General features: G+C 40.3%; 1 protein-coding gene and 1 pseudogene across 1 annotated transcript; one reads left to right on the plus strand and one right to left on the minus strand.

The window, feature by feature from the left end:
* Nucleotides 1–689: 689 nt before the first annotated feature.
* On the plus strand, nucleotides 690–2,942 carry LOC148374279 (metabotropic glutamate receptor 1 pseudogene; annotated as a pseudogene).
* A 1,919-nt stretch (nucleotides 2,943–4,861) lies between these two features.
* LOC148374280 (uncharacterized) lies at nucleotides 4,862–12,659 on the minus strand. The gene is made up of 6 exons (XM_088354854.1): nucleotides 12,006–12,659; nucleotides 9,345–9,550; nucleotides 9,115–9,285; nucleotides 8,878–9,030; nucleotides 8,704–8,770; nucleotides 4,862–7,072 (listed from the first exon to the last, which is right to left on the minus strand). The coding sequence occupies exons 1-6, from the start codon at nucleotides 12,556–12,558 to the stop codon at nucleotides 5,499–5,501; spliced, it is 2,724 nt and encodes a 907-aa protein (XP_088210980.1). The 5' UTR covers nucleotides 12,559–12,659; the 3' UTR covers nucleotides 4,862–5,498.
* Between the last annotated feature and the right edge of the window lie 438 nt (nucleotides 12,660–13,097).

The raw sequence follows: 13,097 nt of genomic DNA on the forward strand, positions 1-13,097 counted from the left end.
CGCTGTGAAGCATAACTACTGATCGTAGTCAGTTGGGCATTGTTAACACATACTTAACAGAGAAAATATTTAAGTTTTAAGCACACCTCAAAAAACGCACTCCACCTTTAATTGGATTTCTGTGCATGTTTGCATGGCTTCAATTAACTGGACTGTTGTCCTTATATAAAAGTATACCCAATGAAAATGAAAAATTAAAAAGTTGCACGTTTGAAAATAGATGAACTTTTCTGTGAAGACGCTGCACTTTGCAACATTTTCTTTTCTTTTTCTTTTGTTTCCTTTTTTGAGCAATCAAACTGTGGAGATTGGTTAATATGTCAGATATCCTACTTTTCCATCACAGGGGGGGAGATTAAAAATGGATTTCCACATCGGAGCAGATTAGTCCTGTTTCCAACTTTTAATTCTCATGAGTATGCATTCACTCCAGTGACAAGCAGTACAGTATTCCATGATGTGTTTCTAAAAGTATTGTCAGGATAGTTGCAGTACCCAATATCGACCGCAGAACAGCAGCACAACACATCATGTCTGTTTTATTGTGACGTCGTAACCCTTTCAAGTTTGACAGACTTTAGTTCTAAAACCCTCACCAAACATGTACTTTCACTTCCAAATTTTAAGACCTTCCGGGCTCTGCTCCTCTTATTGCACTTTCGAGATTTTGGGACGAGCAGCAGTACGTCATGAAGACTAGCTCGGTGGCCATCCAAGTGGAGAACCTGCTGCAGCTCTTTAACATTCTGCATATCGCATATTCAGACACCAGCGTCGACCTGGGCAACAAAAACTGTTTAAGTACTTTCTCAGAGGTGTACCCTCAGATACACTGCACACAAGGGCCCTCCTGCACATTGGCAAACAATACAACTGGACTTGTGCGTCCTCTGTCCACAAAGAGTAAAGGGACCTTAAAATATGTCATGTTTTCCGAAGTCTCATTACTACCTCCAATTTCCGCTGGAACTAGCAAACAATTAACTTCATGCCCATCAATACATTTCTGGACCTGCAAGGCAAACGCTTCAGAACTGAATGAAAACACTTAGCTAGCCAGTAGACTTACAAAACAAAACAAAAAATAGATCTGATTCTGTTTCTTACTCTCGTCCAGTCAGAGAACAAAATATTGCAATTTTTTATGAGCTAGTTGCAGATCAAAGTAGATCAATGATTTTGTTTATACTTTTTAGCTTTTATTTGTTGTGCAGCTGATAACTCAAACTGTAATTATAATGTTTGAGCTCACGAGTGAGCTATGGTTTTATTTTGTGTTTTACATCCCGGAACTTCAATAAGATTTTCACCTGTAGGTCTTCCAAAAAAGGTGTTTGATGATCAGTCCTCTTTAGCATCATTTTTGATTAAAAACCGGACACATACGATTCTTTGCCGATTGACCACCAGATAGCAGTGTTGTCTAATGCTATACGCACTGCTCTGTGGGACTTGGTTTTCCTTCGCAAACACCAAACAAGCATGGCGGTGACTACCGTGTATGGATTCCATCCATCCACCCACCCATCTAACCATTATTTGCACCGCTTATTAGGGTCGCAGGGGTGCTAGAGCCCATCCCAGCTGTCTTCGGGCAACGGGCAGGGGACACCCTGAACCGGTTGCCAGCCAGTCGCAGGGCACACAGAGACGGACATCTCACTCTATTATTCACACCTAGGGACAATTTGGACCGGCCAATTAACCTGACATGCATGTTTTTTGGAATGTGGGAGGAATCCGGAGTGCCGGAGGAAAACCCACGCAAGCACAAGGAGAACATGCAAACTCCACACAGGAGGTCCGATCTCATGACCTCAGAACTGTGCCGCACACGGGCTAACCACTGCGCCGCCGTGCTGCCCTGTATGGATTCCATTATGTAAAATTCAAATTACTCAACCTATAATTTATTTTACAAAAAACAATATTGATTTTAATATATGAAGTATCATACCAACGTTTTTTTTTTTTTTTACTAATGAAGGATTTTATACATTTGACTAAAAAGGATTTTATACGATTGACTACAATTTACATTTAATGCAAAAGATATTCACTGACTGGGCTGTAGTTCAATGTCAGGGCAGGCTGTTCGAAATGCAGAATGTTTTGTCTAGTTCTGTTGATAACAGGACTCGTGAGTGTGCTTGCACAGAATGTTCCAGACATCAAGGCGCGGTGTTGTGAGATTGATGGGCGCAAACACTTCCTTGGCACGCCCATGGGAGGAGCCGAGACGCCATCTTGCGGGGAGACGTGGCCCAAGAAGAGAAAGCCAAAGGACTTCAGAAGAAGGCCTCACACAGACGTCAACGTCACTTCGGCCGTCTTTGATGGAATTCACATAGTTCTTTACTGTTAGGGAAAATCAATCTGCCCTCGTGTGAAACGTCGGCTTTCTTGATCATTTTTCTCTCAAGAAACGAGCGCGCATAAATTGTTGGATGAATGTAGTTTGTGTTTGGTTAATGGAGTCAGATAACTAATTTCAACAATTTGGTAAACGTTACATTTTGCTATTTCATTCCAACGCTAATAATATTTTTTGTACCACAAGGAAGCACTAAATATGACACACGGTCCCTTTAAGAATAAGTACAAACAATGATGATTTTTAATTGTTTGCCAAAAGTCAGAGAAAACAAAGATTGTCAAATGTTTGTTTGGATTTAGGTACCTACGGCAAAAGCGGCATGGAGGTTTTAAAGGATCTGGCTTCACAGGAAGGATTGTGCCAATCCCTGTCTGACAAATTCTACATCAATGCCGCAGAGTAGCACTTCGACAGATTGCTACGCAAACTACGCCAACGGCTGCCCAAAGTCCGAGTGGTATTCTGCTTCTGCGAGGGCACGACTCTCCGTGACTTGCTCATAACCATGAGGCGCAGAAGAGTCACCCGTGAATTCCTTCTCATTGGCAGGTTAGCATGCTGGTGAGGGAGAGCCTAGACGCCTTAAAATGGCAGCTTCCTTGTTGCCAGGTAAAACACTGAAAACATCTTTGATTTTATTAAGCTTAACTTGGCGTCAGGTCACAGGGTTACCAACTTTAGCAGGTATGTCAGACTTTTTTCTCCCAAGCCACTTCCCTCAGTTCTTCAATGAGGAAAAACCAACACATTTCCAGGTCTGATAGGACTGGGGTGCTTTGGTGCTTAGTGTCACACTCACAATAAGACTACCCATTATTGGCTTCTTGCTCGTGAGACTTTGTCCACAGCAGAACGCCAACGAAGATATAACGGTACATTTCTAAAATAACAAACAATATTGTGCAGTTACTTATGCCCTACATATTAGAATTTTTTGCCGGATGATCTCAGCACTAAAGTCCCTTCGTCTATCACGCAGCACTCTCAAATACCGCCAATGTACTGTTTATTAGCCGGTTGCTGGATGCAGATTCGGCAACAAGGACATGAGAGGCAGATGGCCAGCTACATTGGATACTGTCGCTTCGTTTTACGTGCGTGTGAGTGTGTTTCCCACCAATAAACTACAAAGCTTCCCTGAGAAAAGTTTTAAATTTACTCTTTGAATTAGGAAACAAAACAGTGTTGAAATACATTCAAATGATCATTTTTTTATTTAATTCATCAACACCAGGAAGCCATCAAAGAACACATGGCTTGCCCCAAAATAACCCTCCATTGCGCATAGGTTATAAGTTGGAAATGTAAACAATAGGAATTGTATAAATTGTTTTATATTAGTATTATCTGTTTTTTAGCTATCATAAGAAATCATTAACATGATCCCTCTTTATAGGCATGATCAATACTATCTCTTGAATAATCATTTTAGGCTTATGCTTTCAATTATTTATGGCCGACAGACGTTTTTAGCCATGGCTAAAAGCTGTGCAAGCTGATGTGTACAAGTATGTAATGTATTGTGTGGAAGAAATGTTTTTTTGGTTTTGTTTTGTTTCTTTTAATTGTGTTTTTTGGTCAACTTGGTCTTGAATTTGATTTGAAAAGGCATTTAAAAAGTATTTAAAAGCCTTAAATATGTCTTGCAAATATATTTATCTAAAAACCCATGCACTTTAATTTAAAAAGGAATTACAAAAAGTTATATACTAGAATTCATGGCTTTAACACTCAAAACTCAAAATTTTAAATAGTTTAAAGGGATATTGTGTATTCTTTAGTGAGTCAGTGGTGAACAAAACATAATTTGTTAAAAAAAACAACATTGACTTAAATAATAAACAAAAATACATGAACTGTCATATAAACATGCCTTTTTAAAATTAGTCATGGGCAAAAACGACATCATTTATTTTACATTACATGAACCTAGACTAGAAAGAGCTGAGGATGTTTTCAAAACTTGGTTGATTTTTTGTATGCTAATGTTAGCAGGTTATGGATGTTTTTATTTATGTTGTTCTTTAGCATTAAGCTAAGTGCATTTTCCTATCGCAGAGTTAGAGCATTTGGTCATATCGATTATTGTTCATTGAGGAAATTCCCCGGAATATAAAAAAACCTATTGAACCATTTGTGAAATGTTTGGTTCATCCTCCCTCTCCATTCTCTCTCACCCCTTATAATGCTTCAGCGTGTGTAAATAACTGTGAAGAGCAAACAATTCTAAAAAATTGGGACCATCCATTCCTAAGCCCAGTATTCAACTTATTTTCGTAAGCTTGGGAACTCTTGATGACACCTAAGCAATTTAGTATCAAGGGAATATGGAGGTCTGTCAGGGGACTTGTGGGAGTCGAGAAATATCGTTTTGTCATGTCAACGAATGAAAAACGAGCTATCTGCTTTCCTGTTTAACCGGAACCACCTGGAATGTTCTGACATGAATAGTAATGGAAAACAGATAGAAATAATTGGTTAAGCTTTTATTTCAATCAGTTTCATATACAAACGTAATACTTCTTCTCTGGAATAAATGATAAATCATGTATTTTTTTTAATAGTTGCACTTTTCAATAGATATTTGCAAATTGAAATAACCATGTGAAACACTATAGTGTTGTAAGAAGGCAGAACACAGCCATTAAAGAAGGCATGCAGTAGATATTCACATTTAGAAAATGTTAACATAAAACACATGTATACAACTACAACTAAGAGGGTTTTGGGATGCGTGACAGCGCAAAATGTCAACATGACAGTAATGGTCGCTACATGCATACTTGAATAAAAATACGTTGTGGTACTGCATGATGTGTCACACAAGAGTTATCTACAATGTGAATTGCTTATTTTTTTAAAGTGCAATATACACATGTGAGGGTGGGGGAGGGAAACATTTATTTTAGCTGTTTCAGTCAGGTTTCATATGTTTGGTTTTCTATCCAAGTGATACAAATATAGGAGTTTAGAGAAAATTTTGAAATATTAACGATCTCAGAAATGTTCTCGTTGACCATAAATCTGTCTGAAAAATATTTTCCAATTGCATCGACGTAAATCTAAAGAACATTCAATGTTGCGTAAAATCCATTTAGTACAATTGGTCAAAGTCGTCATGTTATGCTGACACCCAGAGGATAGAAACCCCACTTCCTGCGTGGTGGCTGACCTGATTGACTCGTCCTCGCACACAGTCCAGAGTGAAAAACACGCTTGTGCCATTATGTACCTGAAAAGACGCCCGCAGGCTCACACTGGCCCACTGGCTACCATCAGACATTTGTCCACCCACCTGTTGGGCCATTTGGGTGTATCGTGCGCCCTTTGCGTCCCAGGCTGCTTCAGGCCTTTTTGGGTCAGCTAGTGTCAGTAGAGTCACCTTGACGTGGGTGCAAGAGTGAATCAGTTTCAGGTCCATCGCTACACTGGCAGTGCCACTCTCCCGGAAAATAAAATATTGTCTGGTTTCAGTGGAATCCTTCCCTGACAGTCCTATTTGGGACACTTGGGAACTGGTCTGATGGAAAAGAAGACGCTTGTTCCGAACAGCCCCTGAAGGAAGACCAGTTTGTGCTATGGAGGCATAGACAGAGGCAGAGATTGCAGCTGGAACCCAAACTAAACTGAGGCCACTGATCCCTGTGTCATCATTGAAGAAACGAACGTTGCACTGTGCAGGAGTTAGAATCTCAAAAGCCAGGGTGTCTCCAGAACCTACCTCAGTTGCTCCAGAGAGAGTAATGGAAGTGTCGCGGTAGTGAACCCCTGCTTTGAATGTTCGACAAAGCTCCACAACGTTCCCGTTACGGTTGAGGTATGCCAACATCTGGAATCCCTTGCTCACGCATGCCAAGCCCATGGAGTACAATGCCTGCCGGAACGCAAAGCGCACAGCGCCACTTTCTGCAAAACGTATCGCTCGGCCGTCATGGGTGAGCGCTACCACGTAGGGGTCTGAAGTGGAGGTGATGCGAAAGATCGGCCGGTGCTGTGTGTGGTAGTGAGCTGACAGCGCAGCTTGCGCTGTAACGGCAACAGCCCCGGTGTCATGGGAAAGCCACATGAGGCTCAGAGAAGCAGACGAGGCATCATAAAGTCGTATACCTCCATTGGTCTGGTTGCAGTCTTGGTTAGCACTCCAAAGGTACGTGGAGATCACATAACCAGGGGCCACCTCTGCTACAGCGCTTAAGCTGACGCCCTGGAAGGACCTCACTTCTTGGTTTTCGATTCTAACACCACTGAGGTAGTGACTTTCTGAGCCATCGCTGGCGTTCAGATGCAGACACATCTGAACAAAACTACGGCAGCGGTGGTTGACTGACAGGCTTTGCTCCAGCCATACAAGTCCATGCTTCTTCATCACCAGCTGCCCGTCTTCTGATGAGGCCAGGCCAGTCTGGTCTCTTGCCCGGATGCGAAGCATCATGCCCGGCGCGGCTAGGTTCACCCTACGTTCTTTGATGTCTGGCAGACTCGCATTTCCGGTCCAAGAAAGAGAGAGGAAACTGTCACCGGCAGAGGGTCCAGAGCAAACAGTGTCGGTTGTAAATGTACAGAGGGATGTTGCTTGTTGGGTTTCACACTCAGTGCAGGCCTGACATTCATCCAGGTCCTCTTTGAAAAAATAGTCATGGCCGCACATGCCAGCTAGGCCGTCTCTCTCAGTCATTCCCTGGCATCGAAATCCACCTTAGGATAAAAAGTAATAAAAAGGACATCAGATATGTTTTGCATACTCAAGGCTTTCAATGGTAGAAATGCGACTAAATTTAGGTGAAGGTGAATATTGTGATTCTCAAGTTCTAGCTTCGGTTTTTCCATAAAAAAAAGTCCTAAAGTGTGTTTGGCATCGACGGCTGCTTGATTTAGTTCGGTTCATTTACATGAACTCACAAGAACAGAGAGCGAGGCTGAGTTCAATTTATGGCTGTCAGCTCTGGGGTGTCAGCTAACTGGGGCGAGTCGGCAAACGGCACGATCCACCGATTTCTCTTAATGCTAGCTACATTTTTAAAAAAAATAGCATGATTTAATTTTTCATTTACCCTGACAAGCATAAGTAGGTATACAGTATGTGATTGTTTTTGTCAAGACTAGCATTTCAGGATGTCATATTGTCACCCAGTATAAACATCAATTTTATTTTCTCTGGAGTTCAACCACCATTAGGGCCTATAGCCTAATCATACTGACTGCAAAACAGATGCGGTGCTGTATCTGTACAACTGCCCCAAGAAAAAGAAAACAGTTGATCCTGTGTGTCAATGCACTCCAGCTGCAGTACGGATGTGCTACAGGTCATATTCAATCGGGTGCAAGGTTTGAATTTTCTTTGGATGTCACATGAGTGTAATAAATCTGAAAATATTACACTAGTCACGTTTTAGAAAATGAGGTAAGTCCGTTTTATTTTAAGATATATGTCCTGTGCATATCTTTGTTTTAGAGCGATGGAACAGCATATTTTCATAAACCTGTCAGAGATTAAAATAGTTAAACATGACAAAATAAAACTATTAATGTACATATGTACTAACCTGTGGTTGAGATTCAAAATCACCACCTTTTTTTCCATAAAGCATTATAAAGCATTATAAGGTGAGAAATAGAAGTTCATACACGTTTGTCACGCAAACATGTGTTAAAATCAGTGAGATCCTGAATTTTTCAAAAAGATACCCAGAGGCATACAGCTCACGCAAATAATTAAATGTGAATTGAAATCTGTTCGAACACCGCACTGCATCCCGCTCCACAGTTAGTGTGATACAGAATTGATAACATGTACAACACATGTGCAATGTTCTTACAGTTTTTACTAGAATAACACTCAAATAAGAAAGAAGGAATTCCTGAACCGTGAATTGACACAACATGAAATTGATTGGCTAAATGTGATGCAGTATGTGATAAAATGACTGTTGCAATTATACATTCGACAGTGTTTAAAGGAGCAACATAGGATAAATTTGAAATTTTAATGCACTATAATTATGCAACAAAATGCTATAAAAATGCTGTTTAAACATTCATTTTTCACACGATTGACAATAAAAATGCCAGATGTATACCTGGGGAAAACTAGCCTAGTTTTAAGAGGCTAGCCGTAGAAAATAAATCACCATAGTAACTGAGCCAAGCTAAATTTTACCTACTTTCATGCAACCGACATTAAGCTAACCCAGCCGAGATAACAAAAATATAATTGCTTATTCCCTTATCTTGGTTTTGGGCAATAACCCCCTATCCCTCATATCTTTTTTGACAACCCAAATCATAACAGAATTTACTGTCACAAAATCAATGTTTTTTAATATTACCTGGTGTGTTGATACATTTATGGTGATCATTACATAGGTCTTTGAGCTCAAGGCATTCATCTCTGTCCTGCAACCACAGAAAGGAAACATTAAGCCAGTTTGCAATATTGTTTTCCTGTGTTATTCAATTCAACAGTTTTCAATGTGCTAGCGCAACAACTGTTTCAGCCAAACCTGACAAATTCTGTCAGTGTGGACTGAGCACTGGGCAACCAAGAAGAAACCAGCCGGACAGACGGTACATTTCTCACAGCGTGGAACACCACTACTGAAGTCACAGTATTCTTCAGCGCCACACTTCCCGCAGGTCATAAGGGAATGCCCCACCTGGGGGCCATCAAAGAGACTGATCTATAGTGGACACTTTGCAAAATGTACTTGATTACCATGAGGAAAATGCTTAAAGTTGACCTCCATGACACTTGCTTCCATGTCCACTTTGTGCAAAGACATTGCCTGATGAACTCCATGAGGTCTCCTTGGCTCACTCAAGTGATCTCTGTGAATATCAAGTTCCGCTTGGAGATTCTGCATGGACATTTGTTTGATGGTGTCCAATACAATCATGTACTGTGCCTTGACCTGGAAGTCAAAGCTCAAATTGAACAAGAAGAACTGAATAACATTTTGTGTGCTCTCACCTCCTCCATGTAGTCATGCATTTTCTTTTGTTGTGCCAGTATTTCTCTCTGTTGTTGCACTAGCACCTCCTGTTGCTCGCTGAGAAGCCGATTCATCGTTTTGACCTCCTCCTGTTGAATCTTCAGGGCCTCAACAAGTTCCTCTTGGTCTTTGGAAAGCTGCAGTTGGAGGACAACAGCGTCATCGGATGGAACATCATTGCCCCCTGCAGAAAGAGACAGAAGATTAACCATTATCAACAACATATGAAATTCACATCTAATACAGGGTTTCACAACTTTTTGGAGCCACGGCACACTTTTTTTTTTCATAAAAAAATCTCAAGCATACTGCTTTCGGAAGTGTTCAAAAATGAATTTTAGGCGCCAACTTTAACTATCGTGTTGCCTTAAATATCGGTATGCAGTTTTATTTTAATCATATGTACGGAATTTTGAACATTTTTACTCGTGCTGTCATCGCATGGCTTGTGTCATCATTGCTGCCTCTGTCAAACTGCTTATGTTGCACATGCAAATATGTGCATCTCTTGGATGTACTCAAATAAACTCTTCTTTTTCCATTGTTCTTGCGGTTTGGGTTGGTGTTTGAACTCTACTTGAAGCAGGCCTTTTCTTACTTTCGCTATTTTCATGCCACACTAAAAAATATAAACAAAAACAAAAACAGCGGAATAAACATGACGTCACTCTACAACCACCCACCTATCCCCTCATTACTCCTACCTAGTGTGCTCCACAGCCAGAACAGCTTTTCTACAAGTAAGATAAAAGCAGATAGGCGCAGTGAAAAATAGAGCATAGGGGCTTTTTAAACACAGTTGGATATTGTTACCACATAATTATAAGGGAAAATATTCGACTTTCAACCTTTAAAAGACACCTGAAACGACGCACCCCACCTTTGTGGTCATGATAGCTCAATGCTGGTTATTTATTTTGTTTAACTTGCTTTAATTTTGGAGTTCACTATATTTTGAACCTGTTTTTCAAGTTTTACTTTTTTTTTTTAAATTCTGAAAACGATACGTACATTAAAAAAAGGCCTGCCACTGGAACAAAAACTTTTTTTCAAATGTCCAATCTTTTCTTTGTAAAATAGCTAAATAATTGTGCAGGATTTTTTCTTTATTTGATATACTTTATTATATTTTGCAGTTTAGTCTCAAACAGCTTTGCTAAACAAAATAAGTAGTTAAATTTACTGAACTACTTCATGAGGAGATAATTAGTATATAAAAAGAAAAATAAAGAGTAATCTGATGTTATGTACTGATATGAATGAATTGTACAGTTTCAGGCTGATCAATTGAAGAGAGCAACTGCATTGAGAGATGGTGTGCTTATTTTGCAAAGATAAGATTTGGCAATTCCCTAACGAACACTAAACAAAGTCTCTCAGCATCCTTAGTTTGCCCTCCCACACTGCCTGAAAACCCTGGTCTAATATGGAAGCTTGTATCTGAATCACTTCATCTCCCTCCTTTCTTTTGCTTGAATGTTCTCTCTCAATCTTCTTCAAAACCATCTGTTTTCAAATAGGTACATAGTTGCTATGAAAAGAGTGCCGTGACCTGAAAAGTGAACCCTTCTTTGTTGTGACATGAGGCTGCTCTGATTCTCAACAATTTGTAAATTCTTTACTGCACTGTAAAACATAAACAGTGCAGTAGGTAAACCTAGTAGGTAAAATTTAGCTTGGCTCAGTTACTAGTTGATTAAAATACATTTGCTCAGGTCGCTCAGATCCATTCAAAATGTGTTGTTAAATCCGTCACATGCTTCTTCATCGTCGATCTTGTTACTTCTAAACTGCACAACCTAACTTTTGGTTTGAAAACACAGAAAAATGACATACGACATTAATTCATTCCCAGATTGTGCTTGCATCTAGAAATGCTCGTATCTCGAGAAAAGGTTTTCAATGCGAAATAACTGAAAACCAATTTATCCGTTCCTGGTCCCCCAAAACCATCCGATTTAACCCTAAATAGCTATAAAACACATCTTCCTGATCATTGAAAACACATTCAAATAGAAGTTGAACATAAATATGCAATTAAAAGATGAATAAGATGATAATATGAGTACTTTAAAGCCCTGGTCACTCGAGGTAAAGTCTGGAGAATTTGGTGACTTGAATTTTCTCTCGCATGTCAGGCAAAATTTTTGCTCCAAAGACATTTCTTGTAGCTTAAGTAGCTCTTATATAGAGGTATCACGATATTTAATCTTCAACACAATCTTTATTTGAATTGATCTTGTATTAGAGCAACTGTAATGTTTGTGACATGAATGTTTAATAAATTCAAAGTTACTTTACATGACGGAGGAGTTACATTTCTTTTACAAATGCATTAAGTTAAATAAATAAGTTGCATCAGGCCCTTTGTGGGCAGCCTTCACGCTGATGCGGCCTTCGGTGAAAACAAGTTTGACTCCCCTGATCGGGACCAACAAAAGCAGTTTGGAAACATCTTTTCAATGCCTTGATCAAGCCATTATTTTCAGTTTCTCTTTTCAACTAAATCAAGATATCTTCTAGATGGAACTCTGTAGTCTTTTCAACATTGTTTTAACCCGTTTTTGCTGGTTGGGTTAAACTTTGTGAGTTAAGGATTTTCTCACCACAATATGAATGATGATACTTATAATACCAACCTGATTTCAGGTCACATGTCAACTGAATCTGTGCACCGCCATCCGACCGCTCCTCATTAGAATGTTCTGCTCTATCTCCCACAACAGCGTCTTCTACCTTCTGTGCGTCGCAGCCGACACAATTTTTCAATTTTTGCTGCAAATCCAGGCCACATTCCCCATTTTTGCATTCCTCCGACGCATCCCTGCGATAAGGCACCGGGCGATGATTGACGACGGTCCGGCAAGTTCCGCCCTCGCAGCCGGGATGGAACACCTCTGCGGTGATCGTGCTCGGGTTGGTCCTCCTCGTCGTATCGAAAGCAGTTTGCGGCACGAGCTTTTCAAATTGGGAGTTGCTTTGGTGCTGAGTGTATCGAGCATCCTGTTGATGGTAACTTGGGTAGGCTTGTCCTTGGTGAAGCTGCTGTCTGGAAACTGCTTGGTGAGCGCTCGTTGTGCTCCAGTCCTGATTTGAGAGGCACCTAGTTCCCCTGCAAATTGCAGAACCACTACCAGGTGTACTCAGTAAAAAAGTGAGACTAAGTAAAAACATAGCAGAAAAACATGTCATGATTATCCTCTATCTTTGGTATCGCTCAGCTTGGTAGCTACCCATCTAAATACTGAGCAACTGATCTGGAGCTCCAGGAATCTTGATGGTCTCTACCCCCTTTTGCTCCTTCTGGCGAAATCTGCACTCACGGCACAGCCCATATGTGGTGTCCGCCGCACCTAATTGGCAACAGCTTTTGCTTCCAGTCTTAAATTAACCCGTGGCTTTCCCCGGACATGCCCCCCTGCCAAATTGCATCACAAAAACTACTAAAATGCTGCAGGACTGTTCTCTAAATTACATGCCTACCGGATAGTGTACATAACATAACTATTTCTTATGTTATTTTTCACACCTTTTAGTTTAAATGTGAATCCTCCACCACTTAAAACCTTCTCTCTTGTTGCAGATTCAAAATAAAGTACTTAGTGAATAGGATTTGCAAGAGTTAAGTTCTCTCTCCCTTTAGCTGCCCTTATTAGCGTCCAGTTTGGAAAAATGAGAAAACAGTGAGAAGCTCCCAAACACACAAAAGGGAAAACATGTTGATTTTATTG

This window comes from Urocampus carinirostris, chromosome 1 (assembly GCF_059441175.1).
Source record: "Urocampus carinirostris isolate Australia breed hairy pipefish chromosome 1, RoL_Ucar_1.0, whole genome shotgun sequence".
In the NCBI taxonomy this organism is placed as follows: domain Eukaryota; kingdom Metazoa; phylum Chordata; class Actinopteri; order Syngnathiformes; family Syngnathidae; genus Urocampus; species Urocampus carinirostris.

Excerpts from the sequence above, each read along its gene's own strand:
- LOC148374280 (XM_088354854.1), bottom strand. The coding sequence starts at position 12,558 with ATGACATGTTTTTCTGCTATGTTTTTACTTAGTCTCACTTTTTTACTG. Across the intron at positions 8,771-8,877 it reads ACACTGACAGAATTTGTCAG|GACAGAGATGAATGCCTTGA; the intron begins GTTTGGCTGAAA and ends CTGTGGTTGCAG. Across the intron at positions 7,073-8,703 it reads TAAATGTATCAACACACCAG|GTGGATTTCGATGCCAGGGA; the intron begins GTAATATTAAAA and ends TTTTATCCTAAG.